Consider the following 23566-nt stretch of genomic DNA (forward strand, 5'->3'; position numbering starts at 1 on the left):
GATTGCAGACCTTACGCCTCTACAAATGGATTGCCAACAAACGACTTATGATTTAAGCGTAATACATATCAAAAGTATAAATATAAGTCTACTTAAACTTTTTGTCGAAAAAGATATATGAATGAAAAGTCTGTATATAAATCAATAATATAATAATATGAAATTCAAAATATGTATGCGGATTTATGGGTATTGTTTTATAGGTCTAATAATTTTTTTTCCTATAGTGAAAAATCAACCGCCTTCTTGATACAGTGGTTAACGCGTGAGCATAGAACCGAGGGGAACCTGGGTTCGATTCCCGGTGGGGACGCACAAAAAAAAAAACGTCTCGGTCTGGCTCAGGATGTGTCCTGCCAGACCGAGACGTTTTTTGAAGTTTGAAGTTTGAAGGCTGATCACCTACTTGTCCATAAAAAAAAATCGATCAGTGAAACTGATGTAATTATATCATCTGCCCCATACCCCACTAGGGGGCACGGGACTTCACTATTGTGAAAAATCAAAATTTATGGTATGAACTCATTTATATATTATAAAACAAAGTCCTCCACTGCGGACCACTTCCATTTCACCAATTTAATTTAGCTAGTATTACTTCAATAAAGATCTTCATTAGAGATCTGTTTATGAGAAAGCAAACACAAACAGATACAATGTTCTAAAAAGACGTAAAAACTTTATGCCAGTCCGTCAGTTAAACCGTCCAGTATCAAATAATAAATAATATCGGAAACAATGTATCAGTAATTAATTTCTGCTAGCGAACAACGGATTACGGTCGAGTTAGTACTTAAAATTTCAATCAGAGAGGATGCAGTGCGTAATGACAGCGCTTACGTATTCAGTTTAATTTGTATGGAAATCGGTTAAATTGTAAAGCGCATAGTATAGTCGGTCATGCGATAGCCACTCGAAATTCTGTCTTTATACTTAAATTGTGGCGTTGCGACATTTTGTTCAAAGTGCTCTTTGTAATTAATATGGCTATTAAATCGGTTGTATCTTTATTATTTAATACTAGCTTCCAATTGCAGCATCGTCGGGTAGTCAAAGGAAATTATGAAAGGAAATAAGTAACTTATATATTGTCAAATTGGTTCCGTCGTTAGATACGAAAAAGAGACAGACAGACATATAGATAAGAACAAAATACGCTGGATAAAATGTTATTGTATTCATGTGTGCAAAGATCAAACACACACAGCATATAATATTGGCATGATAATCAAATGTATACAAATTTAAATGAATAGTCTCTTTGTAAGTACAATTATAATACCTATTGCATTATGAATAATATTGTTTAACTTAATAAATAAGCCGCGACCTACTTGCAAATTACTTGTGTGGCACCATTTAATATTAATGTTTGTTTTAATCAATTTAACAAACATTACAATTAATTACGGATGACCCGTGATACAATTACAATATTGCAATCGATACGATGAATAGTTCCCTATATATAATAGAGTTTATTTAGTACATTGAATTTTATTGCACATTTTAACCAAATTTATATCAATCTACTAAAAGGCATTAATTCGTCCGTTAATACAAGTGAAATAAATTATCATTATAATTATTTTAAAAACATTGTTTTTTAATTATTTTAATTATTTTAAAAATGAGATATGTCATAATGTTACTAAGTTAATAATAAGCATAGTTTATACGTCGTTAGGTAAATAACTCGTTTTAAATTCTCCAATACAACAACACCAGGCATATAGCTACGGGAAACGGTGAAATATTTCGTTCACAGCTGAGCGTTTACAAAGACAACATAACACTATTACGTGACTGTATGGTAGGTCAGAGCCACCACTTAAAGTTGACCCCTGATACTGCCTTCAGCTAACAATACACAAGGGAGGGGAAGGTGAAATAATGGCAGCGGAGGGATCATCATGTGTGGTTGTCCGGTAGTATGCGGAGATAACAATACGTCTGGCATTCCGTTTGTCACAATGGTTCAATTAGCTATCGAAGCAAGATAAACTTGCTAATATTGTTGCTATGAGGCGAATTTCATATAAATCGTATAATATACTCTTATGTTATTAGTACATTCACTTAATTTGAATTTTTATTATAGTGTTAATGATATACGTTTGATTTTTTTTTGGATATAAACTTAGGCTTGTACAATAATTTCGCATTAATAATCGCTATCTGCTGGTATATGATAAATATGCATTTGAAATTCAATATCTATTTAATAATGTTATTCAGTTTATTTTGAATGATGTACTCTTTTTACTGATAGACATTTATATACCTAAATGATTACAGACCACAATTTGCCGGTTCTTCTCTATAGAAACTGTTTTCCGAAGCGGCAGTAAACGGTAAATATTTATCTTGATTATAATGATTCAAAAGTGCTATAAAAAAGTCTAATTAAATAAATAAACGTTTATTATTTCTTATAAATGAATATCTAAACTAATATCATAAAGGAAACCATTTGTGCTTTTGTGTGTAATGTTGTGATTGTTTCAATAATTCTTTCAGGATTACAAAGCTGTAGCTTTATTTTATACATAAATTATAAACGTATCGTGAGCGAATCGCTAGCTATATTCAAAGTCCAGGTAATAAAGGTATCTCGTATATATTTAAAAGCACTCTAAAATCAGTTATTCAGGTTAGCCTAGATAAACATTATATCAAGTATATTTTTAATAAAAAATTGTTGTACAATAGCTAAAGTCCCTTGAGGATAGGTACACTCTTCAAGAAATATTTAGCAAATACATTGTTATTCTTGCCTCGATTTTTACGCTTCAAATATTTATTTTTTCCTTACCTCAATATTGTATGGATTGAATAAAAATGCTTTTACCCTATTTTTGAACAAACATAGATAGTAGGTATTATTCATAATTCACATTAACTTGTTTTTCTATAGTTGTAGTAATAATTACTTCTATTTTATTTTATTACTATAAAATAAGCTGTAAGGTACCTTGTATTGAAAAAAATCGTCTAAATAGAATCAAGTCATCACCTTAATTGAATATACCTTGTAAACAATAAATTGTATCTTAAACTGTATGGTTTGTGAGTCATTTACGTAACTACGTTCAAAACCCAGCTTAAAACTTATCTAGTGTTCAAGATAAATCAAGCCAAATGTAATTTTAAAAACCGTCCGAGCGTTTGAGAACAGTCTTCAGTTGTTAATAATTGGCAAAAGGAGCAAATATTGAAGAAGTTCATTATATGAGATGTAAGGATGCTTGCATATTGTTTCTTTTACTTTAAATTCAGTAGGATAGTGACCTCGCACTGTAGTGGTAAACAATTTATTTTTTGTATATGAAACTCCATTTTGCAGATTGGTATGTGAAAAACACATTTAATAAGATAATGTATATTAACGTTATATAAGTTACTGAAAGCGATAATATCTGGGTTTATCAATATTGCCATCAAAGAAAAGCAAATTTATTTTGAACTTTTTTTATGTCACCGTCGGCAATAGAGCTGGTGAGTCGTCTCATGGTAAGCGATACCGCACGTGAACATTTGGAGAGGCGTGAAGTCGATTGCAGACCTTACGCCTCTACAAATGGATTGCCAACAAACGACTTATGATTTAAGCGTAATACATATCAAAAGTATTAATATAAGTCTACTTAAACTTTGGACTGTATTCGTAGCGTAAACAAGTACCTTATTTTGATTACAACGTTGATTTTTTCTGATAATATAGTTACAAAACACACAGTGATAACGCGAGAGGTAAAATTTCTATATTAATTAAACCAACATAACATTAAATACAATACAAATTGCTCGCTCTGGTACCACCGAAGTAACCTCTGTATACAATTTTTGGAATTGTTTTAAAATAATTGTTCTAATCCGTTCGCAACAAGTACAACAAACTAAAGCTTACTTAAATCTATTAAACGTTATCGGCTTTTGTGTGGTACACCATATATAAATATGTCGTGCATGAAAGAATCGTTCATATATAAACGAAAGCCGTGCAGCAATTTTCCCATAACATTGCGTTAGAACGTCACGAATGTGAACGCACCATTACGAAAGCTTCACAAGTAAGTACAAAGAAATGTTCAGACAAATTAAACGCAGCTGTGAGCTCCACACAACTTGATTAGCGCAGTTAGATTTATTATTAGCCGTTAATTATCGCTGAAGGGCTCTGAAAAAAGATCAAAGATGCATACGCCCAACTGATTTACAAGCAAATGTATCATATTTCTCATGAAGGAAAGGCGTTAATATTAAAGTAATCTAATCATTATTGAATGTATTAATGTTATTAATCTTTTATATTAAATAAACGAAACTCGCTATGACATGTATACCTCTAAATACAGTCAGTATCATGTAAGTTTGACACTATTTCATATTGAAATAGCAAAGCTTGGTCGATGGACGCCCAAAAAATTAAAAGAGTGACCACTTCAAAAATTTCATGCTTTACGGTACATTTAAAATGGTTACTCACATTTTCATTCAATACAAGTCTTTTACTTAACCCTGTCTAGCCTATTCATTGTGTGATTATAATGAGTAACAATACTTCGTGTAGAATAAAAAATATCACTACTTAGATATCTTACGGGTTAAATGGATATTAATCAAAGAAGACATGTACATTAACAATGCCAGTGACTCAGCATGGCGTAGTGCGGTAATCACCTAAGACATTATGATTGTGTTTATTGTTTTGTGAGTAATGTCTTAATAAATGCAGTAATATTGAAGTAGACATGTGTTATTAAGGACACGAAAGTAATGATGAATGATTTTTGTAATGAATTTATTATTAGAGATGTCGAAATGTCGAACAGTTTCACGATTAACTTACAAAAGCCCTTTTGGATCGATTATTATATTATAATGATTAAACAATTAGTTATTGTTTTTATTTTTATTGCATAAACTGAATATTATAACTTTTATTGTTTAATAATGGTCGATAACTTTATTGTAAGTCAATATCGTTTTAAGTTCACCATGTTAATATGTTTTATGTAAAAAATTCTAACAAAATATATATGCAATACAATATGTATTTAATGTCAGATATTGTTATTATTTAGGACATTTATATTTTACAATGCACATTATATACTAATATCAGATGACATTTGTTCAAATATATAAATAAAGCAAGTTAGGTCATACCATTAGAATGTTATAACTAATTCAATTATTATAAACATTTAAGCTTAATGCATGTAGTACTAGACGTGTTAGTCACTACATATATCAAGTCAATTAGGACATACAAGCTCAGTCTAGACCAGTTTTCGACCTAATTTTAACTAATAGATATGTAGCAAATATGCTTGACTGGGATAATTGGCAACTCATACAAATTGCGTGTATTGCTATATTAAAAATAAAGCAAGAGCGAATTGCTGTTGTTGTGTAATTTAAAACTCTATAGTTATTACATATACAACTTTTCCTACAAAAAAAATTCTAACATTTTCATATCAGCAATACATGCTACCGTGATTTAATTTTAAATCTATATTAATTTAATTATGTTGCTTAGTGTAAATTTGAGAACAGGTACTAGGTTTTGTTAAGACACATGGAAGGTTCTTATTGGGAGAAAAAGGTATCACGGGTAAAGCCGGAGTGGCCTATTATTTAATAATAATATTACAGAATTGCAGTTATACAAAATATTACTCAAGAACGTAAAAGTACAGTATACATACCCCACTAAAAGCTATAGCAAGTTACAGACAGCACGCATTCATCGTTCTCAGAATTTTTTATACGAAAAAAACAATGCAAATCACCGTCCCTTTGTAAGCCGCTGTCCTATTACGACACCAGTATTTCTATCTGTCGAGTTTGGATATCGTCTCACAAGACATTTCTTTGTGTATCTCTAGAGAATCGCCTCAGATATACAGAATGTAGCGAGAATTCAATCTAATATTTATATTGTTTTGTATACGATGTTATTGATAAAAATGTCTTAATGGAAAGTTGTGGGAAAATGTTTTCTTGCTGGTAAGAAAATTGAAACGGTTTGTATGTAAATTTATATTGTACATATTATATTAAATTACAAACAGAATTTGATTTATAAATGATGTTTTGTATAAATTCGGCGTAATTTGAGTTTGATTATTAAAGAGAATTGATTGTTCTTTTCCAGAACCTCAGTTTTTATATTACTATGTGTAAGTGCGGGCGAATGAGCTGGTGGTTAGCCTGGTAGTAAGCGATTATAACCCATTATCATGTTATGATAATTATAACAACCATGAGTATTAGCAGACTTAGGCCTATGCAAATGTGTTGAGACTAAGGCTTAATAAGGTTTTCTTTATCCCTTGTGAGAAAGAGGAAACGGGCCGCTCAGTCATTTAATACACTACTGCATTCGCTTCTTACTATTTCATGCCAATCTTTTGTGGTGATGCCGTAATTCCCCGGTGCATGATTATCAATTGCTGGCCCAATTCAAGCTGAAGCTTGCTCGACTTCACATCAAAGACGACATGTACATATATATGCATAGATAATATCATACATGTATTTGTTTGTAGATGTTTATCAGGCGACTAGATTCTATAGAGCGAGCTTTCCTTGCTTTTAAACTAGATGGCGCTGTGATTAACCTTCTAAAATATTAAATATTATGCATAAAATAAATAATAATAATAACTTGTTTTTTTATATTTATGTCGCTTTATAAGAAGAAAAAGGTTTTTTCTTTGAACGTTTTTGAAAATTAAAGACACGTTTCTCGATAGTGTTAAGCTTTAGATAATAAGAGTGAATTTATTAAAAAAGCCAGAAGCTTTCGATAATCCATACGTAACTCATCTTTAACATCTTAAATCGGCTATTGTACGTTAGCAGTATAGCATATAAAGACGATCCTGTGTACAAATACAAATCCGCAATGCAAATGTTCAATTCGCGTTGCTAGCGTATTTGGGAGCTCGTTTCTAGTGTCGCAAATAGGATATAAGGGCATGTACAGAGCCTGGGGATTTAGTATTCACTAGCTTCCATTAGCGACTGAATAAAGCCATTGTGTCTTTGCTTTATATTTTTAAGCTGTGGTAGCGCGAATTCCGATGACATAATTCATCGTAATAAAGGATGTTACAGGTGTGCTTTATGTGTTTATCATAGTGTTATTAATCCATAAATTTGCCTCTGTTATGAATTATTTGGATCAGGACAAAACCCGCTCGCGGCTATAGGGATGAGGATGATGAAAATTTGTATTTTACTAGAATAATTTAAATATTAATTATGTCTACTTAAAAATCAAAGCATTGAACTTTGGTAAGATAACTATCTTAATTGTTAAATGACACCAATACTTGCAGATAGCCGCATCATCATCATCAGCCAATATTTGTTGCCACTGTAGGGACACGGGCTTCTTATGAGGATGTAGGCCATAATCCACCACGTGGGCCAAATGTGATGTCACACACACTTGGACATACCGGTTACCTCACGGCGTTTTCTTCACCATATCGAGCAGTAGATACAACATCAAATAATGTGCAGATTTAAAAAAAAAACAATTTTGCACGCTCATCGTGTCTCAATCCACCGACTTTTCGTTTGAAAATACCTCAGTCCCAACCACTGAGCCACCACTGCTGATAGCAAGCACTGCCGAATTTCCAGTGAACTCTATTACTAGTCTACAATATGTCCTATCTTCGACGTGTTTTTCGCAGCATATGCCGTAGTTGATTGCTTGTGTCTAATGGCCCGTCAGGAGCACGCACCCATTGTTTTCGTGTGTAGATAATTACCTGTCCCTCATACGGGCAGCCCGTTATTAATTGCTCACTATTATACGCAGCGTTTTGTGTCATTTTTGTTCACACTCGTGTATTCGGTCAACGATGTATGGATTAGGATAGAGTTGCGGTATCATTTACATTGTTCTTTTGTCATTTTTTAAACTTGTATTACGGAATTTCCTTTGAGAGGCTGATATAATTACTATGGTTTACATTTTGCATAAATGTTTAGGTAATTTGTATTATATAACAATCATTATTGACCGCCTCCTTGGTGCAGTGGTTAACTTGTGAGCGTAGCCGATGGGTCCTGGGTTCGATTAACGGTGAAGATGCACATAATTTTTTTTCCCCTGGCGTGACAAAGAAGGCTGCTCACAACTTCTCCATAAATAAATCGATCAGGGAAACACATGTGTATCATCTGCCCCATGCCCCACTAGGGGACCTTGCACTTTACTCTTGTTTAACAGACGTTATTCTATTAAAATAGTTATAAATAGTAGTATTAATATTGGTTTAACAACAGATCTTAGGTTTCATACTAATTTATAAATACATGTACAATGTAAAAAAATAAATACTATTAATGTCATAGCAGTCGATGATGCATAAAATTTATGAAAATCATTAACGTATTTAAACATAAAGAATAAAATATTCTCACATATAGGGTTTATTCGAAACGCAACTAAATTTTTTGCGAAGCTATTAAAGACGTGGATTCATCTTATTTATAGACCATTTATAACATTTATTATCCAACTGAGTACAGTATATTCCACGGGCCATTTGATTCGAGTTTTTAGGGTTAACGCAACTATCCATAATAATATTATGATGAAAGTACCAACCGGTCGCTATAATTTCGTCAAATATAATATTTGTTTTTTATAACATTTTTGGGTCTTGTAAGGTAAAATTTTTAATTAAGAGATTTATTGTATTTGTATATTTATTTTATTATATTGAATATTTACTATATGTTTTAGGTTATTATTGAAAGTCAAAAGTTTTTTTAAAAATTCTATTTAAATATTTTACACGCTATGAGTGACTGACTATCTTTATCTTTGATTATGCGGGAAGAGAGTTAGTTTGTCAGATAAAGATTCTCGATACGTACGAGTATTGGCCATCGATGAGAGAATATTCTCGATATTCCAGTCACATGCAAACATCTCCATTGTACGTGACAGTTATGCGTCTACAGGACCGCGGTCTTTCTTTTTAAATTTATTTATATATTGGCACCTGCAGGATCGCGGTAGAATATATTTAGGCCTGACTGGAAACTGTGGCTTCACTCGCGTGGTACCCGGCTGAAATGTACCCTACGTTACTCCAGATTTATAATCTTTGTATCAATTTCATATAGACCCCAACAGAGCTTTTCGGCGGAGAGTAGAAAACGTCCTATCTAACTTTCGCGTTATATTTGACATAGAGTAGAAAGAAGACATGGAGTAGAAAGAAGTTATGCGTTCAAAGTCATTTGCCAATGAATAATTTATTGTGTGGTTTTTTTAATCAACAGATCAACCAAAATTACCAAAATAATATAATATAATATAATTGTTTATTAGTTGTCTAGCTAACTCAATTGACATTGCCTGTCTCCAGTGAACTAACAAACACGTGAACACGTGAAGTTTAGCTCTTGAGTTTCCGTATTTTTGAATAATTTGAGCAATTTTCTTTCATAAGATCCTTCTCCTCAGAATAACGAATGCATCAAATAAATAAAACGCAGAAAAAACATATTAACAAACATATCTTTTATACGTCTAAATGGATGACCACTAGACTTCCGCAAACAATTTTTTTTAAGGTTATTTGAAACATTGAATATTGTTTCATTATCAGTTATAATAAACTCGTGATAATTTTCTGAAATATCCAAACTTCTCTCCGAAAGTAAATAGAGCGGTCCAAGTAAATTAGTACAAATAGTTTAAAATAAACCACAACCGTTGATTAGCATCGGTTCCTTTGCTTGCACAGTTGTCACCCATTTATTAATATTCCTCTATTCCTGTTTGCAGACCTAATTTTAAATATAACAGATGGCCTGCCGGTCGTGATGAAATTATCTTGGTATTCTTAATAGTCAATGGCTATATCGCATACATGTTTATACAAAATCAAGTGATTTATTTAAAGCAATGAATCATTTTACAATTAGATATATGTATATTAGTGTGAAAGGTACATATGGTGGGAAGTAACGAAATTTACTGTTATTTTTATGATTCTAGAATTGATTAAATCTGTCTAGTAGATCCTGACATAAGCTCGTTCAAGCAACAAACATACATACTTCTAATATTATAAATGCGAAAGTTTGTAAGGCTGAGTGTATGTTTGTTACTCTTGCACGCAAAAACTATTGAACCGGTCGCAATGAAATTTGGTACGTTGATAGCTGGTCAACTTGGAATAACACATAGGCAACTTTTTATCCCAATATGCCTACGGGATTTTGAAGTCCCGTAACTCCATAGGAGGGCTGTGTCCCAGCAATGGGAACATATATGGGCTGATGATGATGATGCCTACGGGATACGGACGTACGCGAGTGAAACCACGGGGCGCAGCAAGTAAACAAATAAAGTTATCAGCTTCGTATTATTATTATCAGTATATAAGCATAAGTATTGATTACTCATATATCTATCAGGGTTGCTGTTAACTGCATTTACAATTTAAGGGTAGTAAAAAATCCACGTATATCTTTCATGGAAACAGTGCTCACTTATTCAAAACGTGATATGTTATCCAATATAGTTATGTATAATATTTTGATTTACTGACTACTGGGTTGTATCGTAATCATAACATTGAAATAAGCTAATAGCTATCCTAGCCTTGATCTGTCTGTAAAAATTGCTCTATCAATACTTTTATCTTGCTTCAGCCATTCTATAATGATTTGAGTCATAGCATGCAATATGATATGCAGTCTGTTATTATAATACAGATTAGAGGAGGTAATATATTCTGTGTGATGCATAACTGAAGAGTTAGGAAGGTAATGTTATCAACGAGGATTGGTTGATTGAGTAATTAAATACTTAATATTTTTCCGTGAATCCGACCGATTGTCCGACCCATTTTAAACTTAGGATCTTTGTAGATCGATCTTTAGCACATTATATTATAATTAATACTATGTTTAAATGCCTTATAAATATTCCTATACCTTACCATCATGTAAAACAATGAATGAGCAAAATAAATTAAAATTGTTTATTATAATGGGCTTTATCTTAACGGAAGTTCTTTTATTTTATATTCTAATGACTAGTAGTGACCACGATTGATGTTCTTACATTAAATATAGTGATCGAAGAAAGTAATAACTAAGTATAATATTTTTATGTATGACTACATTAACAAATTGATTTAGTCTCACACTCAGTATAAATTTGTGGTAAAACAGAATATGCCAAACAAATGTCCATGGCAATATTTACAGATTTCATTCATTAAAAGTTTATTTAAGTACATTAAAGTATAGAGGAAATTATTAAAAGTGTTGATATAAAACTTTATTCTATGCAAATTGTTGATAGATATAACTGCAATATTTTTGATCGAGATGAAGATGAATGAGATGTGAACATCAGGGATACACTTTTGTTGTATTCACTCCAAATGAAATATATCGGGAATCACAAATCGATCTGTAACCAGAAATTGTTTGAGCCCCACCTCCACTAAACTAGTAAAACTTCTACAATACTGTAACTGTTATTATAATTAATAAAGTAGGTTACCATAGATTCGTTGATGTACCAGGGCCGGTTTTTTTATCCGCATCCATAAATCAGTGGTCAAGCGTTACTCACTGCAACACAGATTAGATCTGGCCCTTAATGGATAGCTTTAATTGCTAAAACTATTTATAGTTAATGGAAAGGTTGGTATAAAAGGAAACGGTCTTTTTTCGCGATTGAATATTCAAGACTGTGAAACGTCGCCATGAAGTTAGCATACAAAGAAGTTTGTTCGTTCGTGACTAAGAAATTTTAATAGAAAATGTTGAAGAATTGTTGGTTGCAATGCAACTGTTTAATTTATTCCTTCGAGTTTCTTTTATATTGTGAGGATGGAACTAATGGCATTTTGCGGTCGTTTCTCGCGAGAAAATTAATAACGCTTACCTTTGTTTGACTTTATACAAATATTATGTATTTCACCTCGTTTTCTTATCAAATGTATTCTTCTAGTGAAATGTTTTGATGAGCGAAATTTAAACTAATATAATATCTACTCATAGATATTATTCTGCTATTCATTAAAGTCAGAATTTACGATATTTACAAGAACGCATAACTTGTGACATAATATTGATGCTGACACAACAATTGACAGTTTATGCTTACATTTAGTTTTAATAATTTTATGCTTATGTTAGCTTTTTAAGATGTAAGTAATACCAATATCAATAAATGTATCTGTCGGAAATTTAAGAAGTTTCATAAAAACTTGTATCCCCTATTTCGTCTTCTTGAGGGTAGAACTTAACAAAAGACTTTTTTAGTGGATGCTTATATCATAGTGTCTATGAACATGCCAAATTTTAGCGCAATCGGTCAAATAGTTTGGGTTGTGCGTTGATAGATCAGTCAGGCCTTGGCGTTTAAAATATTAACATAAAACAAATGCCTTGTAAGTTGGCAGAATAATATTTTACTTTCACTTCTAGTTCGTAGATACGTAATCTATTAGTCATTGTTAAATTGTTAATTTAAATTCAAGAAAAAAGCAGGTCATATAATGGGCTATAACTAAACTGCAACAGAGACTTTAAAGCGCTGTATCAGCACATTCATTAACGCAATTAGAAGTGAAATAAAATGCAATTAAAATCGTTATTCAGCTAACCAACGAGAGGACATTTAATCAAATAGTATAGGAGCACTCTAGGAACAAAGGCTCTAGTTAGCCTTTTGTTTCAAAGATTCGAAGCAAGTCCATTACAAGATTCCGAAAGTTTGTTACTCATGAATAGAATTTGCAGTTAATTATTCGGCTAATAGGCAGACGAGCACCTCAAAGTTACGCCTAAATGGATTTAGTACCTATATTGTAAATTGCTATATAATCGCTTTGAAGGAAAATGCAAGTGATTAGCTAATGTATCTTCATAGATTTCGCGAGATTACACAGCTGTTGTTTTGCAAAGCAGCAATTAAAACTGTCGTAACTTTATGTACATTTCTGTTTTATTATAAATTGCTTCTTAAATAATAATAACATAGCGATTAGCCCATCTCTTGCTCTTAGTTATTATTTATTACTCTTCGTGAAAAATTATAAATTTACAGAATATTTCATCATACAGTAAAACAGAAGTAGATTACCAATTATGTGATAAGATATGCTTCAAAATAAAAATAAATTAAGAATTTATAATTATACCGAACACTAGTCATTTTAATAATCCACAACATAGGTATTGAAGCTACAAGTTACATAAGATCTATCGAAAAGCTAAAGTAAAAAAGGGCATTTCCGTGATAAGCATTGTTTTCTTTTCAAAGCAAACGTACCTTATGATATGATGTCTCGAGATGGGAGAAAGTCTGGAAATAAGAAATGTTTATTAGTAAACACAACATTTTATCATAGATACAAACTGTTATAACACCTTATAATTAAAACGTCAACACCTCAATATCGGAAGATTTATCCCGTATCCGTACTACGAATTTACCAACACGGTGTACCACTTGAGATATCTCAGGATTTATGGGACTCTATACATTTTGGTTACAATTTGCTCTGCTTAATGCTTGGGGATAAGGTTGAAATTTGTTCGTTGTTTGTTGTTCGAGAATTCAGTGAGGCAGTAACGCTGTTGGCTGGCGACACTGCTCGTTGTCACCAAAAGATAAATGTTGTAGTGTCACTATACAATGTGACAAGCTAATTCCTTGGCGGAACTAATCGGTACTTTTTTGCAATGAGGAAAAATAGGTCTGCAGCCTTCAGGAGATCGCATGTAAACCGTATGGAGGGGTTTGTGTATTAAAACTTACTCTTAATGCTAATGGATGGTGTCATGTATTGAGTTTCTTGTGACCCAGCTTTCTGTTGTGTGAAAACATATATATACGGAAACCATAATATTATAAGAAATATTATAAATAAATTAAACTATAATATATAATGACGCTAACGTGTGAAACACTATATGTTACACGCAATAAAATTTTAGCTTAAATCAAATTGAGCTGATGTTAATTGATCCGCTGAACTACTGTTAAACCTAGCTAGATATGCGGAAATTTGTTTAATGATAATGTTTTGTTTAACAAGGATTATTTACTTGTGTGTTATGTTATTTAATCTATTTTAAAACAAGATGAGTTATACAATATGAAGACAATATGAAGACTTACTTTTTTATTCCTCAGCTGCTCAATTTATTTATACAGTTTGTATAAACAAACATTCTTTTACATTTAGAAAATCACTTTCTAACTGATGGCGCGTTACAAACGAAATTACTCGAATTAATATAATCAAAGTACTCAACGTGCGTTTTATTACACTGGCCCTTTAAAACGCGTTGATAATCTTTGATGGATTACTTTACTGCTATTAACCTCTGGCTAGTATAATTGTCTCGAAATGAGTCCTTCCCATATGCAGCTTGGATGTTTAATAGCCTCTATTTCCGATAGCAATGAAGCTGTTATTATTTACCGTTTATCTCACCCATATATGGCATGCGGGTGATAGCATTACTTTTACATTCGCCGTGGTGTGACTGATACATGCTAGGGAATATATTTCAATGTGTGTGTGACTTGCTTTAAATATAACAGGTTTATGTTGATCTAGACTTAAGGAAAATAAAAGTGACATGCGTAATTTGTAAGACAGCTATTAATATTAATAAAGGTATATGAGACACTATTATAATTTATAACTTAGTTTATATTGATAGCTTAGTTTTTAATATTAATAACGATTTTGTATGCTTGCTTAAGTGTGGGAACTGAGCACGCTTTGGCACGAACTGGGCCATTTGGGCACTTCTTCGCACCTTCACAGATGATCGAACCAGAAATTATGATATTTATGTGGTTTGAACGATGGGATACGACTGTGAATCCATCTTAAAACCAATCATCCATGACGTACCATTCAATTCAGTTCATGATATAAAATACTATTGAATGTCGAAATATGTGAATAACTAGCTTTGCCCCGTGGCTGCAACCACATCGTACATAATTTTATTTAGCCTAGGAAAGCTTCAATAAATGGACTATTCAATACAAAATACACGTTGTGACTGAGACCAGCACGTTCAAACAAATAACCTCTTCACTTTTATATGTATTATTAGTATTATAGATAAATATAGATTTTTAAGCAGAATCTTTCTTATTCTCCAGGAATAAAACATTTGACATATTTAATGGCGCAATATTGCAATGATAAAATTGTATGCTTTGTTCATGTACTTCCGCCTGTATAAATCGTTGATATTTATGATCTAATCACTTTTATCCATTGAAGGCGATGTTCGACGTGACTGTAATGTTTGAGAAGTCAGAAGTAATGTAACAAGCAATGTAATGAGCAAAAGCTTTTCATACTTGCAATATTCGTATGTATACTTGCCAGAAAGCACACATAAAATAGCCCATAAATAACGTCCTAACTTATAGAATCTCGTACAAGTTCGACTAAACTACAAAAGAAATTCTTTTTGGCATAGTCGTTTAATTATACACTTATACATAGACTAGCTTTCTGCCCGTGTCTTCGCCCGCATTGTCAAAGAAAATTCCGCATGGTTCCCGTTCCCGTGGGATTTCCGGAATAGAACCTATCCTATGCCATTTCTTAGGTCTCAAGTAATATTTTTACCAAATTTCATCCAAATCGGTTTAGTAGTTTAAGTTAGAAGCCAACGAAGGGATTAGTCACTATAGAGTCGATAATTATTATATGAATAAACCTAATGTTATGGATATAATACTGTATGTTTGAGTAAAAAAAAAATAAATTGACTGTTAACGATAACATTATGTGCGCAGTTCATTTACTCGTTTAAATCTCTAGTTATTCGCTTGTTCAACTGCCTATTTCAATTAACTAGTCGACATATAAACTGAGGAATAAATCAAAGAAAGCCGATTTATAATTTGATGATCATAAAATAACAAATAACGGTTAAAAGTACGTAAACAAAATTTAATTTCGTACCTACATCTGTTATAGCTATTTTAATGAATTTTTACTCTATTTAACGATGTTATTTAAGGTTATCTTTCGTGATATTAAATTGCGATAAAATAGCTTTTTAATTAGTAGTTTATTTTTAAATGTTTTTATTGCCTCGTGTAAGCATAACAATTAGTAGATACGTTCGAAATTAGTTAACAATAATTATTCCCTGTATGAAATTGAACATAACTTGACCTGCGCCTTTTCTATTACAACCTTTTCCCATGCCTTAGACAGCTTTCACAATGCGTGATAATTGATTCGTGTGCGAACATGTTTATATAAACAGAACGAACGTCCTACACTAATTTAATACCTTAAATATTTAGAATAAATACTTCTATAGGAAACGCATACGAACGAGAAGAAAGCAAAAGTTACATAAGTTAATTTCTTGTTTATTCACGAGTAAACTATTAAAACGGCAGTAATGTATGACTCAAAAACATACACATTTATCCAATTTACCATCATTTTGTATTCTCAAATAGGAAAATAAAGTCCCCATTACTTTCTATATATGGACAAGTGACATAAGCATTTCACATTAATTACAATTCCACAAATGTATAATTTTAAGGTTGACTTCTTTATCTGACCATAATGGCGATTATTTATCACTCCTTTGGCCTTTATAAATCCATGGGAATATCGACAGAATGTCATTAATTATCCTAATTAAATTGTTGGCGCAGTGGTGAGACTGGATGATCGTGGAAGAAATATTGTTTTAAATATCACCATGGTTTGAAACGGTTAAGAAAAACATGGTTAGAAAACCGGCACTTCAAAGAATGAAATGTTCGACGACATGTGACATTTGCCAACTTGCCATAATCCATGAGCAATCAAAGCAGTCCTGTGTCCTTGTAGTTGAAACATTTTTGTTGGAACAACAGTGGAAGCAAACGTGGGCTGATAATGATAATAAGTATCAAATTTATTGCAATACGATAAATTGTGTAGACGTAGGTATAGTGTAACATTAAGTAGAATACATATTTATGGTGATATATAAAACTGCTACTGTTGTATATCTAGTTGAAAAATCGAATCAAAATGTTCACAACCTCTTTGGTATAAACCAATAAGCCATTCAAACCTTCCATTAACAGTCAGGTGGGCGAAATTATAGCACGCCATAATGTGATTTGCTTTTCCCTTACATAAACATATTACAGCGTGTGAAATGTCTCAATGCATACGAGAATATGACACGGACACGCTAATCTATCCATTTGGGCATATATCACACGGATATAATCCCATAAGATTCGGTGGTATCTGAATTAATAAGCGAATTTCAAGTAAGTACGGTTAGGAGATTCAGCAGGTTAACCCCCGGGAGTTGAGCAGATTATTAATGTTATATAACCTTCTCTCGAACGGCTCTTAAAATTTACATACGATTGCACTTAACTTTAATATTCCAGGTTTAAACTGATAGCGATTGAATTATGAGGGCTTGAATAGAAAAAATTTGTTGATCATCATATTCAAAAGAACAAAAGTTATGACATTTATAATATTTGTTCAAAGCAAAGTCATACTTTGAAACACTAAAAAAAAAAACTTAAATTATTAGCATATTAATTATCATCGTTATAATAAATACTGATATTATATCAAACTAGCTGTTCGCCCCGGTTTCGCCCGTGGTACATATACGGCCTATGTCAATCAGTGAAGTTGCAGCTTTCCAATGGTGAAAGAATTTTTGAAATAACTACAGCAGTTCATGAGTGGAATCGTTATAAACATACAATACTAAAGTTTCCTCTTTATAATACATGTCCTATTTACCGTTTTCCCATGGTAATTAAGCATTTTTCCGGTGTAAAAAGTATCCTATAGCAATCGGGAATAATGTAGCTTTCTGTTGGTAAAAAAAAATTCAAAATCGGACCAGTAGTTTCGGAGCCTTTAGGGTACAAACAAACAAATCAGCTTATCTCTTCTATCTACATTAGCTTTTTATTGTATTAGTTCAGATGAAATCGTACATTTTTTTAAATTAATCTTATTTGTTTTCACAACAACTTAATTAATTAAATTATTAATTAATATTAATAAGGTAGAAATAATATTTCGTACAACATAAATGTAACTAAGGTACGATATTGCTACCTACAACGATAAACTGGAGATTTGAAATCATTCATAACTAATAGGCTACTGTAAAACTAGAAGTGTATCACTACATAGCATAAAACAAAGTCGCTTTCTCTGTCCCTATGTCCCTATGTATGCTTAAATCTTTAAAACTAAGGTTTATATATACAAGGGCAAAAACTAGTAAAGTATAATTCGCAAATTCATATTAAGCAGACTCTCTATGTGAGACCAAATTTCTGTTCTAGATCTTGAAGTATAACCCCAAGGTGCTTATTTGTAAGGGAAAATCTGTCAAAACACAAATTTACATTGAAGGGAACTCTTACAATGTCAAAGTGTTATTTTAATATATAACTATGATGACTGTTTTTCTTGATCGTATTTTATTTTAATTTAAATTATCGTTTTAATCACGAAATGTAAGAGATTATTATTTGTACGTTTTTCTATTACAGTAAATAAATGTAAGTATAAATGCATTTTTATCAAACAAACAATAAAACACAAACTATCCCTTTCAAAAGAATCAATTACACTTGAGCGAACATAAAACACTTGGTAACATCATCTGCGCCATGTATCAAACAATCAAATAAACATTGATATTAAATAACATCGTGACGATCCATTATTATATCATTATCAGAGAGTTATGGAATACATAAAAGTGTCAATCGGTAATAATGTAACATAACCTAAACCACAGGTTAACGGCGCCAGTGACCCCATCATAATGTTTAATGTCAGGCATCCGTTGGGCACACAACGGTTAATGCATTGAAAAACCGCATATTTGTGAAATCTATTATCTTGAAGTAATTTATGTGCAGTCCTGATTTATACATATAATGTTATAGGTTAATAGAATTAGGTTGTTTTTCGACTATCTATGTTTGACTATGTAGGCACGCTCTGTAAGTGCAATGGATTCTTGAACATATAGAATGGCGGAATTTTGTCTACAATTCAATATTTTTTATCACACCTTTTCTCGATGGTTGAAATAAAGTTATTAAGGGTCTTGTTAATGCAAATTTTAGGTTGCAATTTTTCATGAAATGAATTTTAAGTTTTTTCAACACTAATGTTTGTCGTTTATTGTAGGACGAAAGCTTTCTTTATAGCAATGATGCAATGAACCACCTGATGTTAAGTGTTCATCATTCACCACTGCCTATAAGAACCGTCACTTTCTTGGTGATAAAGATGCCTTGCCGGCTATTTATATTAAAAAAATTTAGTTTCAAAATGATACAGAAAAGAAAGGAAAATTATACTTTAATATTAGGCAAATTAAATAAACTACAATTTGTAGACACAATTCAATCAAGGAATTGCCCTTTAAAATAAAAGCTAATTTCGTTGGAAAATCCAATCAATGAATTATTTGAAACACGTATTTCATTGACTAATTTTTCTCTCGACTCGTCTAGAATATTCCAAATATTAGTGAGATGAATTCTCTTTTTGAAATGTCGAATTCATTCCTTTTTTCAATGTTACATCAGGCCAGTATTTAATAACAGCAGCTAAAAAGAATATACTGCCTAATTCGTATATCTTATACGTCTTACTTTAAACATATCTGTATGATGTCACGCATAAAACTTATGTGGTTTCGTGAAAGGATTACATGGTTTCCCGTCGCGTGTTACATTAATCAATATCTCTCCAATTTCCGTCAGACAGGTGCTAACATCATCATGTAATAAGGTTTCTGCCACTTAATTTATATACATGTAGTACAAAGGTATAATCGAAAGTTTCGAGAGCAAAACAAGTAACATTTTATTCACTGTTGAGAAGAATATGACACTAAAATCGAATCGAATAATGTGTGATAATTTTTATAAGAACAAATAATACATAAAGATACTGATATAATAGCAAATACATATAAAACAACAAAAGATCGCAACTTTTTAGACAATAAAGCTCACGAAGTCATTTTGATGCATGATTACGATTTAACAGATAAATGATTAAGGCGAGGCTAAACAAACTAAACGACGATTTTATCTGTCGGGAAGAAAGTGACCGTGGGCGGCGATTTCTTTTGTAAATAATCGATTGTTTGGATAATATCCCTAGTAAATGACTTTTACTTGTTACTTTTATCATATTATGGTTTTATGTGCCCGGACGTGACGGTTGCTGCGATTGAGTTATTAGCGTGTTTTATCAAAGGATTCTTTGAGCGTCGAATTCCATTCGAATGAGAGAACAATTGCAAATGTCATTTCATTTTAATTGATTATTTGAATTCGACTAGGTTTCTGTTGGTATAAACTGGTATGAACCAATTACGAATTCATTGTTTAAAGGGCAGTTTCAACAAATATGAAACTAGCAGGAAAAATTACACGAACAACTCGGAAAAGAGACTGTGCAAACGTAAACATTGTAAAAAGTTTTGTGATATAACATATGTGAATTTTTGATATGGTTTGTTATAGATTAATAAAATAGTGCAATACTTTAAATATTGTTATGTTTTTTTTCAAACAATTAACGGGGAGTATTCAATCATAAAAAAGTTATCACTTTTTGTTTCGCCAAAAAAGGAGATGCTTCCAGTACTACTATTTTATTACTACATTATTATGTATAAATAAGTTTATGCGATATGTCTATATTATCATTTAGGTATCCATTTTTGTTCATTGTCATGATAATCATTTTATGGAAATGCAATAAACTGCATATTTAAGATGATAACTAACTGTGATGATGGCCTATAGCCTTCTTCGATAAATGGTCTATTAAACATAGAAACAATGTTTATTAATATCCAGTAGTGAGATACATCTCTTTAGCTTTATATTATTAACTATACTATATTCGTTATAAAACATGAATCGAATCGATTGTGAAGCGAATTTATAGGTACAACAATAAATACCTTTGGGTTGTAAAACAAATATAAATTGTCTCAATCGATTTTATTCTCAACTCTTTGAAACTCCAATAACAGTTGAAAGTGGAACTGAAATGTTTACAAAATAAGAGGATCGTTCAGTATTGAGGTTTGAGAAAAGAGCTATTTAGATATAGAGCTCCCGTAGCCTCGCTGTTGTCTACCAAGAATCCTTAGCAAAACACTTCATCGTGCTCGCTGCGAATTTCAGTATAATTATTTAAGTGTTTCTTAGAAAATTGGTGGTATCTCTCTTATACGTAAATAATACCTCACATAAGTATGTTAGCATCTTATAATTAGAATGGATAGAGCCAACGATCATATTAATGTACCTTTACGTATGTTAAATGTAGATAGCTTATATAAATGAGAATTTCATTCCTGATTTAAATGAGAATTTAGAACAGATACACTTTTAAGATCCCTATAATATTACAAGTTTGAACACGGACGGCAATGATCCTACTAATATTATAAATGCGGAAGTTTGTGAGGATGTGTGTATATTCCGTGTAAGTCTGTAATGCGGGTGGAACCGCGGGGTGCAGCTAGTAATATAGTAGATGTAAAAATTTATGTATTAATTTCAATATACAATTATAATTTTATTTGAATTATTTAGGTACAGTGTCATAATTGATTTGAGAAAATTATGATGATTGTTGAATATTAGACTCCTTAGAAAGTTTATTTTTAACATTTAAATTAACGATTTATGCCGTAATTAAAAAACAATTAATCATTGGTTTACTTTTTTTTCTTGCATGATTTAAATATTACTTTCCGATAATAGTTGGCATATAATTGGGTACTTAAAAAATAAAGTTATAGCGAAATTACTAGAACTCTGAGACCGTATTACAGCCAATAAAACCGCTGCAGCGCTGAAATAACTTAAAGCGATAAAAAGTAGTTTGCTTTAAAAATTTTCAAGTAATTGCACTGTCTAGCGCGGACAGGCACAAAACCAATTGCAGTCGGTAGCGCAATCCTGTTATTGTTAAACTTTTGCTACGCGGTTAATATGATGTGGAAACTGTGTGTTCCCAGGTTATTTTATAAATACGCGAGAGAGTTGAATGTTCACTGTTCAGTGCATATAAATTGTGTTGTTAAAGTATGATAATTAACTGTTACAAAAGCATTTGTAAGCTTCGTTTGGTATTTTGAGCAGGGACAATCATGGGTATGGGTATCGATGATTATGTATTAATGTTGTGTATAACTGGGGAATATTGTTTTCGTATCAAAATCTCGTGAATATGAAATGTACTTTTATCTTGCATGTTAGAACAATAATAATAATATAAACATATTATAAGATTCAGTTCATTAACTATGTTTTTGAAGCAAAATCATTAAACTTTGACTACACTATTGGCAAAGCTTTTGTTATGTCATGGGCAAATAGAAAAAAAATTCATTCTTAATCATTTTATATTGTAAAAGAAAAGTATTTGGTTACTTTCATGTCAAAGTACTTGAGAGGGACACTTATCGTAGAGAGATGCCGTGGAATAACACTAGTACAATCATTTACTATTTAGTACAAAATGTCACAAGAAATAGTACAGTATATATTAAAATTTCTTTATTTTTATACATCTAATGTATTCAGTATTCATACAAATGAACCAGTAAACGCAATGTTTTCGAAAACGGTGCAGCTATAGCCCACAAAACGCCACCCGCAGTATATTTTCTATCTATCAGCCAACAGGAGATTGCCTGGCTTATCTTATTGATACAGAAATATTTTTCCACTTGAGCGCTTCCGCAGTGAAGATGGCAATCGACGTATTCAATATTTTATTTCGTGGTCTACTGCAACGAGGGTATTATTGTTTCTTCGTGAAATTATACCCCGGGTGAGGGATCATGACGTTTTATTTTGTCTTCCTTATTTATTTAACGGGACCAACTCATATTCGTAACGGTTATTTCTATATTAATAAAGGGGATACACATAGAATGATGAAAATAATTTGGTTTTCCCGTGAATGCCGTTGTTTGAAAAAAAAAAAAATTATGCTTATAATAGCTTTGTGGAAGCTGGTTGTAAACTTTGTAAGGAGGTTATCTTCAATGATTATAACAAAAAGGATGTACAAATTTAGTCCAACATTCTCATGTAATTTTTTTAAATCATTGGTAGTAAAATTTAGGTAAAATAGCGTCAAATTAGCAGTAGTGGCTTTGGTGGTTTGAGACGGGGCGAGCGTGCAGGAAATAAATTGATTTTTCAATTTATCTGCACATGGGATCACATCACTAATGCTTATAACGGTGAAGGACAACATCGTGAGGAAACCGGCATGTCCGAGTATCAAAAGTTCGACGACATGTGACATCTGCCAACCCGCACTTGGCTAGCGTGGTGGATTATGGTCTGAACCCTCACAGGAGGCCTGTGTCCCACCACTGGGAATATATATGGGCTGATGATGATGAGAATCATGAAGAAATCAACGAACACAAAAATTTGTATTAA

At 31.9% G+C, this 23566-nt stretch overlaps 1 protein-coding gene across 6 annotated transcripts in view; it reads right to left on the minus strand.

Moving 5' to 3' along the window:
- LOC119840645 (collagen alpha-1(XV) chain-like) overlaps positions 1–23566 on the minus strand; it is a 116078-nt gene that overhangs the window by 53703 nt on the left and 38809 nt on the right. For all 6 annotated transcript variants that reach the window (XM_038367336.1, XM_038367335.1, XM_038367333.1 and 3 more), the window contains one exon: positions 13346–13378. In XM_038367336.1, the coding sequence (XP_038223264.1) occupies positions 13346–13378 (33 nt within the window). The remainder of the gene's footprint in view (positions 1–13345; positions 13379–23566) is intronic.

The sequence above is a fragment of the Zerene cesonia genome, chromosome 7 (assembly GCF_012273895.1).
Source record: "Zerene cesonia ecotype Mississippi chromosome 7, Zerene_cesonia_1.1, whole genome shotgun sequence".
Classification (NCBI taxonomy): Eukaryota; Metazoa; Arthropoda; class Insecta; order Lepidoptera; family Pieridae; genus Zerene; species Zerene cesonia.